The sequence below is a fragment of the Selaginella moellendorffii genome, unplaced genomic scaffold, assembly GCF_000143415.4.
Source record: "Selaginella moellendorffii unplaced genomic scaffold, v1.0 SELMOscaffold_29, whole genome shotgun sequence".
Lineage (NCBI taxonomy): Eukaryota > Viridiplantae > Streptophyta > Lycopodiopsida > Selaginellales > Selaginellaceae > Selaginella > Selaginella moellendorffii.
In genome coordinates this window covers 1,793,379-1,812,115 of record NW_003314290.1, presented here as the reverse complement: position 1 = coordinate 1,812,115, position 18,737 = coordinate 1,793,379, and the positions used below count along the sequence as shown (strand labels likewise).

Sequence of the window (18,737 nt, the reverse complement as noted above, 5' to 3'; positions counted from 1 at the left end):
CTGGACGCTGTGATCAACGACTGAGGTCTTGTCCAGGCAACCGCCGACAATGTCGCTTGGCCTGCTACCGTCCAAGAGCATGCACTCGGAGAAGAACATCGTCTCCTGCGTCAACATCGACCGAGCACTGTCCCTGTGCCCAAGCATAAAGCTTCGAAACCAAGATCTTGGTTTACTGGAACTCGATGCTGGCCATTTCAAGTGCATGCTCTTAGCAGGCCAAACGACATTGTCGGCGGACAAGACCTCAGTCGTCGATAACAGCATCCAGCACGAGAAGGATCATCGCTATGCAACGGTCGATGGCTGGATATCGGAGCTGAGGAAAACTCAGTGGTTGGCAGCATGCCAGAAAAGATCATATGGACATCTCTATGTCGACAGAGCCGAGCAAGGCCATCTCACTCCAGAAAAATTGACACAGAAGGCTCTTCTTCGCAAGAAAAGAAGCCTGAGGGCCACCCTGGTTGTGGTAGCCTCGGCTCCATTACTGCGCTAGCTCCCCGTGTGTGTGTGTGTGTTGTAAATTTTCGTCCAAGATCATGAATCTCATATAGGAAGAGGTAAGCTACACAAACTCTATTACCAAAGTCCATCTATCCAACCAAGACTTGTGTTCATTCGGAGTTGCGGTCATATGCTCGTCTTCTCTTGGGATTCACCTTAAACCTGAGCTCACCGTACCGCTTGATCAACTCCTCCACACCCCCCACTTGAAAGTTGAAGAGATCCACACATGCATTCCCTGGCCAAGTGGAAAGCTTGTTGAAGCCGCAACACACCGCGATCATCTTTCCCGCTTCCAGCTGCACGACAAGTTTGTCATACTTCTCCTGATCAAAAGGACCACAATTTTCATTGAAAACAACATCAGGCGTGCTCAGGTTCTTGTCCACCAGCAGCTCATACTCGCAGCACCTGAAACCGAACAACTCCTCCCACTCGTGCGCCAGCACCCGCGCATCAAACACCAGCCGCGCCTGCATCTCCAGCGACCCAACACCACCGAACAGGTCCCGCTCCACCCAAGAAACCAGCTCTTGCCGAAACTTTTGCAATCCCGGGCCACGCCCTCGGATATCACGGGGTATGCTGGGCTTGGCCCTGATGTACTTGATCAGAGGTGGACTAAGCAACGGCATCTCCTGCTGCTGCTGCTGCTGCTGGAGCTCTTCCTGGACTGCCTCTATCGATGTCGGCCTCCTCTTGTAGCTGTCGACGCAAAGGCGAACGTTGGTGTAAGTGAGGTCGTCACTCCAAATACCGTAGTAGCACAACTCATCGTCGCTTAGGTACGACAGCCTCTCCCGGACGATGGCGTTGGTGGCGGCGTATTCTCTCACATTGGCCTGCTTGCAGGCATTGCTCCACACCCGCTGGATCCTGTGTTCTAACCTGCACAGAGCGAACTCCACAGCGCTGTAGAAGGCCGAGTACTGCCACTGCCTGTGACCCAGAGTGTCGAGAACTTGACCCAAAATCACAGACTCATCCCAGAGCTTTCTCCTGAGTTGTGCCGCCATATCCTAGGGCACGATGCTTTGTGAGTTTAGCTAAAATGGATTAATCAGAGCTTTTAATTTGATTAAATAAGCCGTTTTCAGGGCAGTTAGCAAATCATTGTGTTATGTGATGTTTAGTTTGCATTTGTTTTTCTTTTCCTGCTGAATAGCAAAGGAAAAGCTATTGGTGAGATCTTCCACAAAAAAGACCCAGATTGTCCAGTACTAGATCCAGACTCATCCAACGCTCTCCTGAGCTGTGCCGCCATATCCTGGGAGAGCTTTAGGGCACGATGCTCAGTTACAAAGATTAGTCGTTGTGATTAAGTATGTTTAGTTATGTAGTATTAATTAACTTAAAGAGCCCTAAGTAGAAAAGCTTAAACATTCTTAGAGAGATTTTAATTTGATTTTTTTTTCATACCAGCGTAGAAACGAAAAGGAAAGCTTTAGAATTTCTGCAAACCGACAAGTCACGCTCTTGGCCATTTCAACGATTTAAATGTGTGGTTGTGAGACCGGAAGGCCGCCCACCTAGCACCGAAAGAATGGGCGACGAGGAGCGCAAGAGCTCCGGCAAGCAAATTGAAGGCTTTGTGTTCGCAGAGGATGGATCTTACGTGCGCACTCCTCCACCAACAGGCCCTGCGGGGTTCTTTGAGGAGGTTCCCGCCAATCCCTCGTTCATTGACGGCGTGGCGAGCCGCGACGTGATTCTCGACAAGGATCGGGGACTGTGGGTGAGAGTTTTCCGTCCGGAAGAGCTGGAGAATCGCAGCACGCTGCCCATCGTGATCTTCTACCACGGGGGAGGATTCATCTACTTGAGCGCCGCGAATGCGATCGTTCACAGATTTTGCGAGGCCCTGTCCAGGAAGCTGGGAGCGATCGTGGTGTCTGTGAATTACCGCCTAGCTCCGGAGCACAGGCTCCCGGCGGCCTACGACGATGGCTACGACGCCCTCAAATGGGTCCGAGGGATCGCCAAGAGCAGCAGCGATCAAGACGCTTTCGCTCACGCGGATTTCTCCAAGATCTTCGTCATGGGCGACAGCGCCGGGGGAAATCTCGCAGCCCGAGTGGCATTGCGCGCTGCCCAGGATGGAATCCCGCTCGCCGGCCAGATCCTCCTCCAGCCCTTCTATGGAGGCACGTCCAGGACCGAGTCGGAGCTCAAGCTCGGGTCCTCCAATCCGATGATCACGCTCGACACCACCGATTTCTGCTGGCTGGCGACGCTCCCCGAGGGCGCGGCCGACCGGGATCATCCATTTTGCAACCCGACGCTGGAATTTCCGGGAGATCTCGCGAGGTTGGGGGCCGGGGAACTGCCGAGAGCGCTAGTGGTGGTGGGCGGCAAGGATCTCCTCTACGATCGCCAGGTAGAGTTTGCAAGGATCTTGGAAGACGCTGGCAATGCCGTGAAGCTCATCGACTATGAAAACGCTTCCCATGGATTCTACGCCGTGGGGGACGCTAGCTGCCAGGAATACGTCCTTGTCTTGGACGAAATCGCTAGCTTCTTGCGAGAGTGACCCCTGGCTAACCGCTGTGGACCCGCGTTGAATAAAGCTGACTCGGTTGACTTACGGGTTGACTGGCGGTCAGAGGTCACGGTACACAAGCTTTGGCAGCCATTCACGAGGATTGCATTTCTTCCTTTTGTCTTTGCGGTGTCATCAGGCAGCCTTTTCTCATTCCACTGCACATTCCCTTCCAACCGGTGATGGGTGCTGGATTGGATCCAAAAGAACAATGGTTGTAGTGGAACAATGGACCAACGGATTGATGTTCATCAAAGTTTATGAATCCAAACAAATTATTAGACGTTCTTGAGTGCGCACAGGATGCCCAAGGGGAAACTGGGCTCAAAGAAGCTCCCTCATGATGATCCGGTTTGCTGCTTTGGTGTTGTGAACTCCATCCCAATTGAGATACGCAGATGGATTCTTACAAGTCGTTGACACCACCGTCTTCCCAGCCATCACTTTGCTCTGCCCACATTGCACCGCAAAGTTGTAGTTGTAGTTCCCTCCAATCCCACAGCAGGCCTTGTTGGCAAACTGGAATCCTGTAAAGTCAACTATGGCCAGAAACACGTTGACCGGCTATGTTCTTGCTTGGGGTGAGGGAGTATTTTATGTCGTAAGTGTTGATGTAGATTATAGTGCTGTCTGGGAGCTGGTTACGGAGGTTGCTCAAAGCCTACTTGAACAATCAAGACTAGCAAAACAGAATGACATCTCATCTCATTTCATCGTAGTGCTGCGTGATTTGGTTGAATTCGATAGCGCACCTGGCTTGATCGTAGCTCACTTGGAGAACTGGGAAATTTGTGAGGAAGTATGGGATGCAGCCCTGGGGCCCAACGTCCGAGAGCAGGAATGTTCGTCCTCCCTCGGCATACACGCCCTGTGTAGATTCAATGCAAACACACAAAAGAGTAACGAATCACCGCCCGGAAAATCCCTTTAGCTGTTCATAGCTGAAGTCGTTCCCCCTGGGTTGGGGACGTCACGATTGATCGAGCGAGAGCAAAAATCACTACAATGCAGCTATCAATCTTGGAGAACGGAATGGAATGGATTCGTGGCGAAACTGGTTTGAGAGAGTTGACGTGTCGCCGCCAGTCGCGGGCTCGCACTCCCGAAAATTCCAAACGCGTCGCGGTTCGAATCGCCTTGTAACCATCACTTTCTTGAGGTTTAGGGCTCTTAAGGCTCCCCCCAGCTCGCAAGCAGCAGCTACCGATGATCCAATTCCAGCCGCCGCCTTCCCGTTCCAAGACGAATCCACAAAAGGATCCACGCCCCAACGAAAACGGGTTTCTAGATTTTCTACTACCCCCACATCACCGCGTCAATCTCGTGTCGGGCGTTTTTGCCAGTGCGCTTTGGAGCGCTTGGAAGGCATCGAATCGAGCTGCCATTGCTTGGCGTCATTGAAATGTTTTTTAGGCGCTTCTCTCAAGAACCCTAATATCTCTGGACGTGCAATCGGGTCGCGAATCGGGCCGCTGTACGAGCGGCAGGGCTAAGGCCGCTTCGCTGCGCAGCTCCGCCATTGTCATCCGGCACAGATTAAACGCGTACATAGCAAGAAGAAGCAATGCTCCAAGCGTAGAAAAGGAAGATGACGAAGAGGAAGGATAGCGGAGCTTTGAAAGTTTTCTTTGCGGGAGAAAGCAGCTCACGATCAAAGCCACCACAGCTCCCTCTTCGATTCTCCCAACTTTCTTTGTGCAATTCAACTCCCAAGCGTTGCTCCAACTCCAGAGAAAACGCGAGAGAAACCGCAGAGGAGGAGGCCGAAGACGTAGCTCCCAAGCAGCGTGGACGCGGGGCATTTACATACGGAAGAGAAAGAGATGGATTCCACAGTGATCATACGACCGCCATGGACGATGAAACTCACGAGGAGCTCACTACGTCTTCTGACGACATCGATGGAAAGTCCGGTAAGTTCGTCTCTCTTTGGATGATCAAATGTGGCGTGGTGATTCGCTGGGTAAATGGTAGTACCACTGCCTTGTCTGTTTATGGCAATCCAACGATCGGTTTGGCTAGACAAAGCAAACATCTTCACTGACGCTAATCATTTTTTGCGCAGCGCGAGCAACCATCTATCGCCCATCTTGATTCAAGCGAAGTTCACGGCAGAGAGATATCCAGTTTTCTTTCTCTGGTTTCAAGCCTTTTTCTGATCGGCCACTCTTCGTATAGACTTGGAGCCTCCGACATCCGCCCAAGCTGCTCAACGCATATGATCGTCGTGACAGAGCACAGAACAAGGTGAGATTCACGGTCCAGGAGAAGAAGGAGCACAAGCAGCGGTTGCTGGCCAGAGAGAAGCTGCGAGAAGAAACCTGGGGAGGCGATTGAGCACTCACTGTTGTGGTGATGATGGTGGCAGAGGAAAAGGAGCTAGGGACTAGAGAAATCTGTTGTTATGTAATCCAAGCTCTGACACTGACATGGACAAGATGATGGGCTAGATCTAAGTGGCATAGGGGACGTTCCTCGTTCAGCAAAACATTTCTGGTCACGCAAGAAAGTAGGAGTTGGCCTTGTTAAGAGAGCCAAAGCTCGACCAAATTTGAATAGTGCAATGTGGAAGCATACTTAACATCTGTCTAGCATTTGCATTGTTGAGAACCAATGGCTTACTAATTTGAGAAGTGCACTCTGGAGGGTGAAGCAAAAGAGATCTTGACAATGGTGCTAAGATAAAAGATTTGGCAACATAGAATGCTCTTTGTGGAAAATCAAACTCAGCATAGTGTGAGCCCAAAAAACTTGTAGATCTTCTGGACGAGCACAAGCCTCGAGTCCATCAACTTGGCAAAGTAAGCATTTTAACAAAGGCAACAATGGGTTTTTCACTGACAAGAGGGGTTTTTTCGTGGTAACAAACCAACCTCAACCACGCGGTGACGATCACATCACCAGCAAACGTTCTACTGGTCTTTGCGGGATCAACATTTCCACTGTCCCAGAGATCCAAGGCTTGCTAGAAGTCGAGAAGGCTTAGAGACTTTCCAGAAGATGCTTCATCAGCCATGAAAGTTTCTTCAATGAGCTACTTCATAGTGAGTGCTCGATCGCCTCCCTAGGTTTCTTCTCGTAGCTTCTCTCTGGCCAGCAACCGCTGCTTGTGAATGTAAACCAAGGCTGACATCATGCTCCATGTGTGTGTGTGTGTATGTGTTGTATATTTTCGTCCAAGATCACTCATGAATCTCATATAGGAAGAGGTAAGCTACACAAACTCTATTACCAAAAGTCCATCTATCCAACCAAGACTTGTGTTCATTCGGTGTTGCGGTCATATGCTCGTCTTCTCTTCGGATTCACCTTGAATCTGAGCCCACCGTACCACTTGATGAGCTCCTCCACGCCCCCACTTGAAAGTTGAAGAGATCCACGCACGCATTCCCCGGCCAAGCGGAAAGCTTGTTGAAGCCACCACACACCGCGATAATCTTTCCCGCTTCCAGATGCTCGACAAGTTCGTCATACTTCTCGTGATCAAAAGAACCACACGTTTCATCGAAAACAACATCAGGCGTGCTCAGGTCCTTGTCCACCGGCTGTTCATACTTGCAGTACCTGAAACCGAACAGCGCCTGCCACTCGTGCGCCAGCATCCGCTCATCAAACACCAGCCGCGCCTGCATGTCCAGCGACCCAACACCACCGAACAGGTCCCGCTCCACCCAAGAAACCAGCTCTTGCCGAAACTTTCGCGATCCCGGGCCACGCCCTCGGATCTCACGGGGTATGCTGGGCTTGGCCCTGATGTACTTGATCAGAGGCGAGCTAAGCAACGGCATCTCCTGCTGCTGCTGCTGCTGGAGCTCTTCCTGGACTGCCTCTATCGATGTCGGCCTCCTCTTGTTAGCTGTCGATGCAAAGGCAAACGTTGGTGTACGTGAGGTCGTCGTCCCAAATACCGTAGTAGCACAAGTTGTCGTCGCTTAGGTATGACGGCCTCTCGCGGACAATGGCTTTGGTGGCGGCATATTCACTCACATTGGCCTGATTGCAGGCATTGCTCCACACCCGCTGGATCCTGTGTTCTAACCTGCACAGAGCGACGTCCACAACGCCGTATAAGGCCGAGTACTGCCACTGCACATTGTCGAGAACTTGACCCAAAATCACAGACTCATCCAAGAGCTTTCTCCTGAGTTGTGCCACCATATCGGAGCTTTATAGTTACGGTATTAATTTAAATTATCGAGCCCTAAGCAGTAAATAGTTTAGTTAAAAAGATTAATGTATGTAGTATTAATTAAATTAAAGAGACCTATAAAATGCTTAGAGAGCTTTTAATTTGAATTTTTTTATACCAGCATAGAAACGAAAAGGAAAGGTTTAGAATTTCCGCAAACCGGCTCTTGGCCATTTCAACGATTTAAATGTGTCGTTATGAGACCGGAAGGCCACCCACCTAGCACCGAAAGAATGGGCGACGAGGAGCGCAAGCAAATTGGAGGCTTTGTGTTTGTAGAGGATGGATCTTGCGTGCGCGCTCCTCCACCAACAGGCCCTGCGGGGTTCTTTGCGGAGGTTCCCGCCAAGACGGCGTGGCGAGCCGCGACGTGATTCTCGACAAGGATCGGGGAATTTGGGTGAGAGTTTTCCGTCCGGAAGAGCTGGAGAATCGCAGCACGCTGCCCATCGTGATCTTCTACCACGGGGGAGGATTCATCTACGTGAGCGCCGCGAATGCGATCTTTCACAGTTTTGCGAGGCCATGTCCAGGAAGCTGGAAGCGATCGTCGTGTCTGTGAATTACCGCCTAGCTCCGGAGCACATGATAAAAAAATATTGTATATATGAAGCTATATATACATGGGCTGTGGCAACTGCCTAATGCCACATCATCCTAACTGCCTAGCTAAGCATCGACCTGAGCATCTAATCTCAACAGCACAGGCTCCCGGCGGCCTATGACGATGGCTACGACGTTCTCAACTGGGTCCGACAGATCGCCAAGAGCAGCAGCGATCAAGACGCTTTCGCTCACGCGGATTTCTCCAAGATCTTCGTCATGGGCGACCGGGGGAAATCTCGCAGCCCGCGTGGCATTGCGCGCTGACCAGGATGGAATCCCACTCACCGGCCAGATCCTCCTCCAGCCCTTTTATGGAGGCACGTCCAGGACCGACTCGGAGCTCAGGCTCGGGTCCTCCGAACCGATGCTCACGCTCGACACCACCGAGTTTTGCTGGCTGGCGACGCTCCCCGAGGGCGCGGCCGACCGCGACCATCCATTTTGCAACCCGACGCTGGAATTGCCTGGAGATCTCGCGAGATTGGGGGCCAGGGGACTGCCGAGAGCGCTAGTGGTGGTGGGCGGCAAGGATCTCCTCCGCGATCGCCAGGTAGAGTTTGCAAAGATCTTGAAAGACGCTGGCAATGCCGTGAAGCTCATCGAGTATGAAAACTCTTCCCATGGATTCTACCTCGTGGGGGACGCTAGCTGCCAGGAATCCGTCCTTGTCTTGGACGAAATCGCTAGCTTTGTACCGCTGTTGACCATTGTTGAATAAGGTGGACTTGGTTGACTGACGAGTTGACTGGCTGTCAGAGCTCACGGGATTGGATGTACACAAGGTTTGGCAGCCATTCACGAGGATGGCATTTCTTCCTTTTGTCTTTGCGGTGTCATCAGGCAGCCTTTTCTCATTCCACTGCGCATTCCCTTCCAACCTATAGTGCTTGATAGGTGCTGGATTGGATCCAAAAGAACAATGGTTGTAGTGATCGATGTTCGTCAAAGTTTATGAATCCACAGATGATTAGATGTTCTTGAGTGTGCACAGCATGCCCAAGGGGAAACTGGGGTCGAAGAAGCTCCCACTCAAGATTTGCCTCGTGATGATCCGGTTTGCTGCTTCGGTGTAGTGAACTCCATCCCAATTGAGATACGCGGATGGATTCTTACAAGTCGTTGACGCCACCGTCTTCCCAGCCATCACTTTGCTCTCCCCACATTGCACCGCAAAGTTGTAATTGTAGTTCCCTCCAATCCCACAGCAGGCCTTGGTGGCAAACTGGAATCCTGTAAAGTCAACCGTGGTCAGAGATTCGTTGACCGCTTATGTTCTTGTGGTGTTACCATTGCTCGCAGCCTTGAGGGCAAGCGAATATTTGATGTCATAAGTGTTCGTGTAGATTATAGTGCTGCCTGGGAGCTGGCTACGGAGGCTGCTCAAAGCCTGCTTGAGCAAGCCATTATAGTGCTGGGTGACTTGGTTGAATTCGATAGCGCACCCAGCTTGATCGTAGCTCACCCGGAGATTTGGGAAGTTTGTGAGGAAATATGGGATGCAGCCCTGGGGCCCAACGTCCGAGACTAGGAATGTCCGTCCTCCCTCGGCATACACGCCCTGTGTAGATTCAATGCAAACACACAAAAGGTATCTTCAGCGAAATCTATATGTAAGAGGTTTTCCATGTCGTCGACCTTGACAAGCGCGATGATTCCATCCACTGCCCGGAAAATATATGCTTTGAGCTGGTCGAAGTTCATGTTTCGGTTGTATCCATAGCTGAAGTCGTTCCCGCCAATGTCGACGATGTAGAGCGCTCGAGAGAAGGCATCCCTGGCGGGAAGAGCGTTGAGAGAGTTCCCTGGGAACATAACGATTGATCAAGAATGTATGAGCGGGCAATGTAGCTATCAATCTTGGAGAGAACGGAATGGAATAGATCCGGGGATTCATATCCTTGCCTGTTACAAGGACTTTTTGCTTGAACTCTCGAAACTGGTTGAGCTGGACGTTCAGCGAGAAAGGGCTGATGTAAGTCACGGCTTGGGACGTCGCTCCAGCCGTGGCGAAGTTGACGCCAGTGGTGAAGTTGGATCCCACCGCTTGGAAGAAGGAACTTAGATATGGAATTCCTAGAGCTTCAGCTATTGCAGTGAAACAACAAAGAAGAACTCAGTGCAATTCAAGCTTGTATAGTGAAACACTTCACTTATGAAATCGATTCCAAGGCGGCCATCGCTGTATCTCAGGAATGGCCTCCCGGGAAACGTCATGCCATAGGGTGGGAACTCGGATTGGCTGAAAGTCGGGAATGCCGTCTGGATTCCTCCGGTATCGGAGGTGGAATCTCCAAAGTTGAAAATGGCAGGAAACACACAGGCCGAAGATGCGCCCAAGAATCCCCCAAAGATTCCACTCCCCGCCGCCAGCAGCACGAGAAAACTCGCATGGAATTCCATGGTGCTCCTCTCTTCTGCCCCATGTATTTAAACCTCTCAAAAGCTGACGTGGTATGCCACGTGTGTATCATACGTGGCAGATTTAAATTCTACTCTTTGGCGGCTAGGGTTTGAAGCTCTGGCTATGGCGGAGAATGTGGCTCGCGATCTTGTTCTTCCAGGCGCGACACTTCACGCGGATGGATCTTTCTCGCGCCAGGCTATCCGTCATCCTGTTTCAGCGAGATCGGATTCATCTAGTTCGATTGTTTCCAGGGATGTGACCATCGACGATGGCCTCGGCCTGTGGGCGAGGATCTTCCTGCCCAAGCGGCTCAAAGGCGAATGCGTGGATCCAAATGCCCTAAAATCCCCAGTGCTGATGTACTTCCATGGCGGTGGCTTCGTCGCGATGAGCGCTAGCTTCTTTGGTTTTCATGACTTCTGCGAGGAGATTTCCAGGTGGCTGGGAGTGCTCGTCGTCTCCGTGGAATACCGACTAGCGCCCGAGAATCGCCTCCCAGTGGCGTACGAGGATGGATTTGCGGCGCTCAAGTGGCTGGGACAAGATCAGGGAGGGCTCAGCGACCCATGGCTCGCGGCCCATGCCGATCTCTCCAGCGTGTTCTTGGTGGGGGATAGCTCTGGTGCCAATCTCGCGCAACATTTGAGCGTCCGGGCGGCCGCTCCTGCGAGCTGGGGCGATCTGGGACCCGTGCGAATCGTGGGCCGCGTGTTGATCCAGCCCACTTTCGCGAGCGTGGCGAGGAAGCCGTCGGGGATGCTGCGCGACGATCCAAGCAAGGTCTCGCCCAGCACGCTGATGATGGATCGGTTCTGGGAGCTGGCTCTGCCGATTGGGGCGAGCAGAGATCATCCTTTCTGCAACATCGCGGTGGCAAGGGGCGATCTTGCGGGGATCCTCCTGCCCCGGACGCTTGTCGTTGTGGGAGGGCTGGATGTTCTTCGCGATCACGGCGTGGAGTACTCCGGGATTCTCCGCGAGTGTGGCAAAAATGTCAAGCTTGTTGAGTTTGAGAGCTGTGATCACGCATTCTACTTGAACGGTAGTACGGAGAGCACGTCCAAACTCATGGATTCCTCGTTCTTACACGACTAGATGCGTGAACTTGCAGTACGGATAAAGCTTTATTTTATGTACGGACAGATAATACTTTTAGGGCTAAGCGAATATACCTTGGGCGAATGTAGCTACCTTGTCGAGGAAGTGAGCCGTTTCCTGGGATTCCAGAGCGATGTAGAAGGCGTGTGCAGCGTTCTCGATCACCAGGAGCTCGAGATCCTTGCTAGAACCTCCCATTGTCTCCATGAATTCCTTTGCTCGATCGCAGAGCACGTCCTCGCCGCCCGCGACGATGAGGGTCTTGGGCAGGGGGTGATCTGGCGCTGCTACGCGGCAGTAGGGATGATCTCTGTCGGCCCCAATCGGCAACGCGAGCTCCCAGAATCGATCGCACATATCCGTGCTGATTAGCGGAGTGGGCGACCGGTGCTTGGTCTCGGATGGAACCCGAGCGACGCCGCCAAAGAAAGGCTGGATCAGGACGGTGCCCACGACCTGGATATCGCTCATGGCCGGATCCTCGGCCGCCGCAAGCATCGGGAGCACATGGTGGACGAGATTCGCGCCAGAGCTGTCGCCCACGAGCAAGGTCTTGGAGAGATCGGCGTGAGCGGCAAGCCAAGGATCCTTGCGCCCTCCTTGCTCTTGAGCGAGCCACTTGAGCGCCGCGAATCCATCGTGGTACGCCGCGGGGAGCCGATTCTCGGGAGCTAGCCGATAGTTGACCGAGATCACGATCGCGCCCATTTTCTTGGCGAGGAGCTCGCAGAGGACGTGGTACTCCATGGTATCGGCGGTGAAGCACACGAATCCGCCGCCATGGAAGTAGAACGCTACTGGAACTTGCCTGGAGTGGTGGATCACTTGATCGGCAGGGAGGAAGATCCTCGCCCAGAGGCCGCGCTCCTCGTCGATGATCACGTCTCGCGAGGCGATTGGATGGGCGCCGGGATTTGCCTCGACGCAGAGAGATTTTGGCATGGATCTACGAGCAAAGGATCGATCAGCGAAGAACACTCCATCCGGGAATTCCATAGCAACTTTGGGCGCCATTGTTAAAAGATGCTATAGGGATACTTTTTTTTAAAGACGGCGATATCACGGACTTATAGGGATACTTTTCTTTAAAGACGGCGATACCATGGCGCGTGGACCTTGAGGAGATGGAATACGGTGAGATTGCTTATGCCAGCCAATTTCTAAACCTTGGAATTAATCTTTGGGATTAAACCATGGACGAATGCAGATATTTTCTCGAGAAGCTGGGCGGTTTTCTCGGACTCTGGAACAATGTAGAAGGCGTGACCGGCATTCTCGACGACCAGGAGCTCAAGATCCTTTCCACACTCTCGCATCACCTCCGCGAATTCCACCACGCGATCGCACAGAACGTCCTCGCTGCCAGCGACGACCAAGGCCTTGGGCAGAGCTTCGATTTCGCGCAGCTGGGCTTTGAGATCCGGCGCAACGACATGGCAGTACGGGTGATCCCTGCTCGCTCCGATTGGCAGCGCGAGCTCCCACAATTGATCGCTCAGATCCGTCGTGAGCGTCGAATTGGGCGGTTGGGGCTTGGTCTCGGATGGGAACCGAGCAATCCCGCCAAAGAATGGCTGGATCAAGACCTGTCCCATGATCCGCATCTCGCCCAAATCCTCCACTGCTGCTCGCACTGTGACATGGTGCGCGAGATTTCCCCCGGCGCTATCGCCCATCACCAGGATCTTGGACAGATCGGCATGGGAAGCGAGCCATGGATCTCTGCGCCCACCCTGCTCGTCCGCGAGCCACTTGAGCGCCGCGAATCCATCCTCGTATGCTGCCGGGAGCCGATTCTCGGGAGCTAGCCTGTAGTTCACGCCAATCACGAGGGCTCCCAGTTTCTCGGCGATGCTCGAGCAGAGGACATGGAAGACGCAGAAATCGGCGGACAAGGTCACGAATCCCCCGCCGTGGAAGAAAAGCACTACTGGGAGCTTGGAAGAATCGCCCTCGCCCTTACCTTGGGCTTGATCGGTGGGGAGAAAGATCCTCGCCCAAATGCCGTGCTCCTCGTCGATCACCGCGTCCCTTGAGGCGATTGGACTGGCGCTGGGATTTGCTGGAACTCTCAGGAATTTGGGCATCGATTTGCGAGCAAAGGATCGATCCACGAAGAACACTCCATCGGGGAATTCCCTGGCGATCTCCTGGGACGCCATTGACAAACTTTTAATGCCTGTTGTGAGGGCAACTCCAACGATAGAGAGAGCGCCACGTGGCAGTGGTGTCTTTTTTAAAAGGCTACTTTTTCCCTCGCTTTTTGAAATTTAGGGCTCATGTGATTTTTGGGGCATTCTTGTTTGCGCGATGGAGAGCTTGATCGGGCTCGTGAACAAGATCCAGAGGGCGTGCACTGTGCTCGGAGATTATGGAGGCGATCACTCCATGCCGACGCTGTGGGAATCGCTCCCGTCCGTGGCTGTTGTTGGAGGTCAGGTAAATGCCAGGGCTTCTTTTTATCTCTTTCTTCTGAATCTTGACAGCAATCAGAGCTCGGGCAAATCATCTGTGCTGGAAAGCGTCGTCGGCCGCGACTTTCTTCCCAGAGGATCAGGTAATCACAAGAAAAAGCAAAGAACCACAAAGAATCTGGATCTTATCAGCGTTTGCTACGTAGGCATTGTTACCAGGAGGCCTTTGGTGCTCCAGCTCCACAAAACAGAGGGTGGCCAGGAGTATGCGGAGTTTCTGCATAACCCGAAGACCAAGTTCTCGGACTTTTGTAAGTTTCCAATCTTCCAAACAAGCTTTTGGAAATTTATTTCCTTATTTTAGTTCCCTGGCAGCACTTGTGAGGAAGGAGATCGAGGATGAGACTGACAGAATGACTGGCCATACGAAGCAAATATCACCAGTACCTATTCATTTGAGCATCTACTCTCCAAATGGTACTTGTCTTTCTCATCCTGTGAAGTTTTCAATGCCGTGGTTTGTCTATTCAGTTGTCAACCTGACTCTCATTGATTTGCCCGGATTGACTAAAATTGCTGTCGGCAAGTGCATTTCTTTTTCTAAGATGATGTGCCTTCTTATACGTGTTTTTTCGCTACAGAGGGTCAACCGGATAGCATAGTGGCAGACATTGAAAATATGGTCCGATCTTATGTCGAAAAGGTATGCTAGTGTTCACTGACTTTCCAAATTGTTTACTTGAGACAGTCGTACAGCAAAACAGCATCATTCTAGCCATCTCTCCAGCAAACCAAGACATTGCTACTTCTGATGCCATGAAACTGGCGAAAGAAGTTGATCCAACAGGTATGAGTTCATGCTCTCGTATTTAGTTGTGAATGCCACAAATCTGTTAGACAGGCGAACGAACTTTTGGAGTGCTGACAAAACTTGACCTCATGGACAAGGGTACAAACGCTCTCGAGGTTATCGATTTTCTTTACTTGGGATAATCGGAGAATATCGTGCTTCTCGCAGGTTCTGGAAGGTCGTGCGTATCGTTTACAGTTTCAGTGGGTTGGCGTTGTCAATCGTTCGCAAGCCGATATTAACAAAAGCGTGGACATGATAGCAGCGCGAAAAAAGGAACGCGAGTTTTTTGCAAGCAGCCCTGACTATGGACACTTGGCAAACCGTATGGGATCGGAGTATTTAGCAAAAATGCTCTCCAAGGTGCGGTTTTCGTGTCATGTGCAACTGACTTCTGACATTGTTTTTACTTGTCGCAGCACCTTGAAACTGTGATCAAAACTCGCCTGCCGAGCATTCTGGCGTTGATAAACAAGAGTATTGATGAACTAGAACAGGAACTGAATCAGCTCGGGCGGCCGATCTCCCACGATGCCGGAGTATGGTTCCACCGTGTTTGCTCATGCGTAAGTTCTTACTCGGCTATTATCTCTTTCAGGCGCAACTGTACACGATTTTGGAGCTTTGCCGCGCCTTCGATCACGTTTTCAAAGCTCACTTGGATGGAGGGTAATATTATTTTTACAAAAGTCAGTTATTCTTACAGATCCTTGCAGAAGGCCTGGCGGTGAGCGCATCTATGTCGTGTTTGACAATCAACTTCCTGCCGCTCTCAAGAAACTACCAGTCGACAAGCATCTATCCATGCAAAACGTGAGAAAGATTGTAACGGAGGCCGATGGATACCAGCCACACCTGATCGCTCCGGAACAAGGATATAGACGCCTTATCGAAGGGACACTGGGCCTTTTCAGAGGGCCAGCAGAGGCGGTTGTGGATGCGGTATGCCAAAACTTCATGCTGGATCTTAACTGATAAATCTCGTGCAGGTACATTCCGTGTTGAAAGAGCTCGTAAGGAAAGCAATTGCGGAAACTCAAGTAAGTACTCTTTCAGCTCTGCATCACTGTCAGTTTTTTTATCTCAGGAACTGAAGCGTTTTCCAACGCTCCAAGCCGAGTTAGCTGCTGCCACGACCGAGGCACTAGAAAGATTCCGGGACGAGAGCCGAAAGTTTGTCCTCAGACTGGTGGACATGGAAGCCAGCTACTTGACTGTGGAGTACTTTCGCAAGCTTCCACCAGAGCTGGAAAAGGGAGGGAATCCCTCCGCCCCGACTGCTGATCGCTACACCGAAGCTCATCTCCGCAAGATTGGTAGAGTTCTCTTTGCCGTTTTCTCTGGTCTCAAAAGCTTACCAGTTCTATCTTTCCAGGGTCTCACGTAACCTCTTACATTATGATCGTATGTGAAACCTTGCGGCATTCCATTCCAAAGGCAGTAGTACACTGTCAAGTGCGTGAAGCCAAGCGCACATTGCTGGATACTTTCTATACTCAAGTTGGCAAAAAAGAGGTAACACGTCGTGTAGATCGCTTTATTGGCCGGCCGATCGTGACACCCTCTTTAATGGCACAGGAGAAGCAGCTCCTCCAAATGCTCGACGAAGACCCCGCATTGATGGAGCGGAGAGTCGCACTGGCAAAGCGCTTGGAGCTGTACAAAAACGCCCGAGACGAGATTGACGCGGTGATGTGGGGGAAGTAGAAAATCTAGAAACCCGGAAGCTCGTCGTTCACTCACACTGCGATACCCGAAACATCTCGAGCAGCAGCAGCAGCAGTACAATCGCTCTGGCCATCTTGGAGTTAGATCACAACAACACAATGGAGTCTTGAAAGAGACTAACTTACATCTCGGCACTCGCGCTGGAGGAGCAGTAGTTTTTGGCACTGAGACTCCAACTCCAGGTGGTAAGCAGCGGACACTTGTTTGAGCTTGGATCTTCTCTTCTCAATCGCAGCAGCTGGAAAAAGAAACGTTAGAACACCAAGGAATAAAACTTTGGAGCGCTAGAACACATTGTTTACCTCTAGCAGGATTGGCAGTGCTCGTAGTAGTCACGGGAGAGAGCCGAGGACTTGGTGTGGAAGACATCCTTTGCGACGCCCCTCCAGCCACGGACACGCTAACCGGTCCCGCAAAGCTAGCCGGCGATACCAAGAATCCTCCAGGACCGCTAGCGAGAGCTCCTGGCGGAGGTGGCGGCGGTGGCGGCGGCCCTGCCATGAAATTCATACCGCCACCATTGGCAAATCTCCAATCTTCCGTCGCTGGCGCTGGAGCTCGCTTTGATCCCACTCGTCGTACCGGGCCAGCGTTTGGAGGAGGTGGCGGGGAAGCTATGGCGGCCGCGTAGCTCGTTGGCGAGAGCGCATGGAGCGGCATGGTGAGAGATACCGGGAGAGGCATCGCGGCGGGGGCGGTGGCCCATGGAGGATTCGAGGGCGGCTCTCTGTCGTCGTGGAACTCTTCGATTCTTTTGTGGATTCGTCTTGGAACGGGAGGCTGCTGGAGATTCTGGGAGGGAATTCGATGGAGCTGCTGCTGCTGCTGCTGCTGGATTTGGTGCTGGTAGAAGTGATAGATCGGGGCTCCCTGAGGAGGCGCCGGCGTGAGCATCGATCGCTTGCGTTCTTGCGGCGGCGGCGGCTGGAATTGGAAGGGCTGGATCATCGGTAGCTGCTGCTGCTGCTGCTTGGATTTCACGAGACCTACCATGGATTGCGATGGCACTGTTGGGAGGAGGACCTCGGGAAGCCGCCGGGCTTTCTTGGCGCTTGGAACGCCCGCTTCCATTCTGGAATACAAGGAAATCGAAGAGCCCTAAACCTCCATGGCTAGGGTTCCTCAAGAAAATGATGGCATTGCGTGGGAAAGGCGCCAAGGGGATTCTTACCGCGTTAGCGAGGAAGAAATCGCGGCATTTCACCGCGATGGCTACGTGCATCTCCAGGTAAGAGCTCCATTCGATCGATTCGATGGATTGATCTCTCTCCGGATTAGGGAGTCTTGGCGGAGGATGAGATCGCGCAGCTCGAGCGTGAATTCATGGCGTTCCTGAGGCGTGAGATTCGCGTGGAAGGGCGGGATTTCTGCGACATGTCCGCGGATTACTCCAAGCCAGTGGAGAGCTTCTCGATCATCAACATCATGCTTCCTTCCAAGTAAGAACTTTCGTTTATTCTTATCGATAGATGATAGATCGATGAGTGATCCATCTCCTCTTCCAGATACAATCCCTCTCTCAAAGGAAACATCTACCAGCGGAGAGCCGCCTCGATTTCACAGCAACTCCTGGGCGATGGCATGGTCTTCGACTACGATCAACTCCTCGCAAAGCCTCCAAACAAGCCGGACGCCGTATTCAAGTGGTAAGATCGCCCAAGTTCTCCATCACTGTGCTCGTCATGGTTTCTTCCAGGCACCAAGATCTAGCCTACTGGCCAGTGACCAAGGACACCAGGACCGCCTCCTTCTGGCTCGCCATAGACGACTCCACTATCCAGAATGGCTGCTTGCAATTCGTCCCAGGAACACACCTCGAGCAGCAGCTCCGCGACCACGGCCCGGCTCACGGCGATCGCGAGAAATCCCACACTCTATTCGCTACTCTCGCGCCAGCCGATGCTCCAAAAGCCATGGAGATCCGCCGGGGCGACGTGACCGTCCACCACGAACGCTTGCTCCATGGATCCAGTGGCAATGTCAGCTCGGATAGCTGGAGGAGAGCTTGGGTGATCGCGTTTCGCAGCAAAGAGACCGTGGAGGAAGAACGTCGCATTGGCTTCACGCACTCTCACAACGATAAGCTCGAGGTGTTAAACTCGGTTGGCAGGGAAGGCGATTCGAACCGCGACGCGCCTGGATTTTTTGGGAGTGGGCCGGATTCGAACCCGCGACCCGGCTAAACACGGGAAGGCGATTCGAACCGCGACGCGTTTGGTGTTTTCGTGAAGGGACCGGAGTCGAGCCCGCGACGGGGGGTGACACGTCACCCGTCCACGTCAGCTTTAACCACCCAGAGGGTTAACCCATCGCCAAAACCACACAGTCGTGGTTAAACCATTCGCCTTGGATGTAAAGAACATAAAATTGCAAACCCGCCTCTCCATTGGGCGACGTGTTCA

General features: G+C 52.3%; 8 protein-coding genes and 1 pseudogene across 9 annotated transcripts; 5 read left to right on the top strand and 4 right to left on the bottom strand.

Moving 5' to 3' along the window:
* Positions 1 to 1,996: 1,996 nt before the first annotated feature.
* LOC9645961 (gibberellin receptor GID1) lies at positions 1,997 to 3,333 on the top strand. The gene has a single exon (XM_002976150.2). The coding sequence runs from the start codon at positions 2,051 to 2,053 to the stop codon at positions 3,035 to 3,037; it is 987 nt and encodes a 328-aa protein (XP_002976196.1). The 5' UTR covers positions 1,997 to 2,050; the 3' UTR covers positions 3,038 to 3,333.
* A 4,099-nt stretch (positions 3,334 to 7,432) lies between these two features.
* LOC112348448 lies at positions 7,433 to 8,559 on the top strand (annotated as a pseudogene).
* Positions 8,560 to 8,761: 202 nt separating this feature from the next.
* Positions 8,762 to 10,241, bottom strand: LOC9646368 (GDSL esterase/lipase At3g26430). Its single transcript, XM_024680935.1, has 5 exons — positions 9,992 to 10,241; positions 9,744 to 9,926; positions 9,483 to 9,643; positions 9,129 to 9,399; positions 8,762 to 9,071 (listed from the first exon to the last, which is right to left on the bottom strand). The coding sequence occupies exons 1-5, from the start codon at positions 10,239 to 10,241 to the stop codon at positions 8,809 to 8,811; spliced, it is 1,128 nt and encodes a 375-aa protein (XP_024536703.1). The 3' UTR covers positions 8,762 to 8,808.
* A 124-nt stretch (positions 10,242 to 10,365) lies between these two features.
* LOC9645959 (probable carboxylesterase 17) lies at positions 10,366 to 11,387 on the top strand. The gene has a single exon (XM_002976149.2). The coding sequence runs from the start codon at positions 10,366 to 10,368 to the stop codon at positions 11,338 to 11,340; it is 975 nt and encodes a 324-aa protein (XP_002976195.2). The 3' UTR covers positions 11,341 to 11,387.
* On the bottom strand, positions 11,388 to 12,379 carry LOC9645958 (probable carboxylesterase 18). The gene has a single exon (XM_002975949.2). It carries the CDS (start codon positions 12,355 to 12,357, stop codon positions 11,404 to 11,406), a length of 954 nt encoding a protein of 317 aa, XP_002975995.2. The 5' UTR covers positions 12,358 to 12,379; the 3' UTR covers positions 11,388 to 11,403.
* An 85-nt stretch (positions 12,380 to 12,464) lies between these two features.
* On the bottom strand, positions 12,465 to 13,519 carry LOC9646367 (probable carboxylesterase 120). Its single transcript, XM_002975948.2, has one exon. It carries the CDS (start codon positions 13,503 to 13,505, stop codon positions 12,504 to 12,506), a length of 1,002 nt encoding a protein of 333 aa, XP_002975994.2. The 5' UTR covers positions 13,506 to 13,519; the 3' UTR covers positions 12,465 to 12,503.
* Positions 13,520 to 13,647: 128 nt separating this feature from the next.
* On the top strand, positions 13,648 to 16,329 carry LOC9646366 (dynamin-related protein 1C). Of its 2 annotated transcripts, XM_024681096.1 has the most exons (15): positions 13,648 to 13,782; positions 13,837 to 13,900; positions 13,964 to 14,068; positions 14,133 to 14,234; positions 14,289 to 14,339; positions 14,399 to 14,460; positions 14,514 to 14,604; positions 14,659 to 14,723; positions 14,776 to 14,970; positions 15,027 to 15,146; positions 15,206 to 15,276; positions 15,324 to 15,549; positions 15,597 to 15,647; positions 15,695 to 15,923; positions 15,983 to 16,329. In XM_024681096.1, exons 1-15 carry the CDS (start codon positions 13,654 to 13,656, stop codon positions 16,312 to 16,314), a joined length of 1,893 nt encoding a protein of 630 aa, XP_024536864.1. In that variant the 5' UTR covers positions 13,648 to 13,653; the 3' UTR covers positions 16,315 to 16,329. The 2 variants fall into 2 exon arrangements, with proteins under 2 accessions (XP_024536864.1, XP_024536865.1); XM_024681097.1 differs by lacking the exons at positions 13,648 to 13,782; positions 13,837 to 13,900 and having other exon boundaries at positions 13,974 to 14,068; positions 14,122 to 14,234.
* On the bottom strand, positions 16,314 to 17,417 carry LOC112348483 (ataxin-2 homolog). Its single transcript, XM_024681098.1, has 3 exons — positions 16,638 to 17,417; positions 16,461 to 16,573; positions 16,314 to 16,400 (listed from the first exon to the last, which is right to left on the bottom strand). The coding sequence occupies exons 1-3, from the start codon at positions 17,404 to 17,406 to the stop codon at positions 16,347 to 16,349; spliced, it is 936 nt and encodes a 311-aa protein (XP_024536866.1). The 5' UTR covers positions 17,407 to 17,417; the 3' UTR covers positions 16,314 to 16,346.
* A 24-nt stretch (positions 17,418 to 17,441) lies between these two features.
* On the top strand, positions 17,442 to 18,715 carry LOC9646365 (phytanoyl-CoA dioxygenase, peroxisomal). Its single transcript, XM_002976147.2, has 4 exons — positions 17,442 to 17,563; positions 17,614 to 17,774; positions 17,841 to 17,981; positions 18,032 to 18,715. Exons 1-4 carry the CDS (start codon positions 17,444 to 17,446, stop codon positions 18,516 to 18,518), a joined length of 909 nt encoding a protein of 302 aa, XP_002976193.2. The 5' UTR covers positions 17,442 to 17,443; the 3' UTR covers positions 18,519 to 18,715.
* The last annotated feature ends 22 nt before the right edge of the window (positions 18,716 to 18,737 follow it).

Excerpts from the sequence above, each read along its gene's own strand:
- LOC9645961 (XM_002976150.2), top strand. The coding sequence starts at position 2,051 with ATGGGCGACGAGGAGCGCAAGAGCTCCGGCAAGCAAATTGAAGGCTTT.
- LOC9646368 (XM_024680935.1), bottom strand. The coding sequence starts at position 10,241 with ATGGAATTCCATGCGAGTTTTCTCGTGCTGCTGGCGGCGGGGAGTGGA. Across the intron at positions 9,927-9,991 it reads CCTTGGAATCGATTTCATAA|CTGAAGCTCTAGGAATTCCA; the intron begins GTGAAGTGTTTC and ends TCACTGCAATAG. Across the intron at positions 9,400-9,482 it reads TGGATGGAATCATCGCGCTT|GGCGTGTATGCCGAGGGAGG; the intron begins GTCAAGGTCGAC and ends GAATCTACACAG.
- LOC9645959 (XM_002976149.2), top strand. The coding sequence starts at position 10,366 with ATGGCGGAGAATGTGGCTCGCGATCTTGTTCTTCCAGGCGCGACACTT.
- LOC9645958 (XM_002975949.2), bottom strand. The coding sequence starts at position 12,357 with ATGGCGCCCAAAGTTGCTATGGAATTCCCGGATGGAGTGTTCTTCGCT.
- LOC9646367 (XM_002975948.2), bottom strand. The coding sequence starts at position 13,505 with ATGGCGTCCCAGGAGATCGCCAGGGAATTCCCCGATGGAGTGTTCTTC.
- LOC9646366 (XM_024681096.1), top strand. The coding sequence starts at position 13,654 with ATGGAGAGCTTGATCGGGCTCGTGAACAAGATCCAGAGGGCGTGCACT. Across the intron at positions 14,235-14,288 it reads GAGCATCTACTCTCCAAATG|TTGTCAACCTGACTCTCATT; the intron begins GTACTTGTCTTT and ends TTGTCTATTCAG. Across the intron at positions 15,277-15,323 it reads AAAGCTCACTTGGATGGAGG|AAGGCCTGGCGGTGAGCGCA; the intron begins GTAATATTATTT and ends AGATCCTTGCAG.
- LOC112348483 (XM_024681098.1), bottom strand. The coding sequence starts at position 17,406 with ATGGAAGCGGGCGTTCCAAGCGCCAAGAAAGCCCGGCGGCTTCCCGAG. Across the intron at positions 16,574-16,637 it reads CACTGCCAATCCTGCTAGAG|CTGCTGCGATTGAGAAGAGA; the intron begins GTAAACAATGTG and ends TTCTTTTTCCAG. Across the intron at positions 16,401-16,460 it reads TCCAGCGCGAGTGCCGAGAT|AGCGATTGTACTGCTGCTGC; the intron begins GTAAGTTAGTCT and ends CAAGATGGCCAG.
- LOC9646365 (XM_002976147.2), top strand. The coding sequence starts at position 17,444 with ATGGCTAGGGTTCCTCAAGAAAATGATGGCATTGCGTGGGAAAGGCGC. Across the intron at positions 17,775-17,840 it reads AACATCATGCTTCCTTCCAA|ATACAATCCCTCTCTCAAAG; the intron begins GTAAGAACTTTC and ends CTCCTCTTCCAG. Across the intron at positions 17,982-18,031 it reads CCGGACGCCGTATTCAAGTG|GCACCAAGATCTAGCCTACT; the intron begins GTAAGATCGCCC and ends GGTTTCTTCCAG.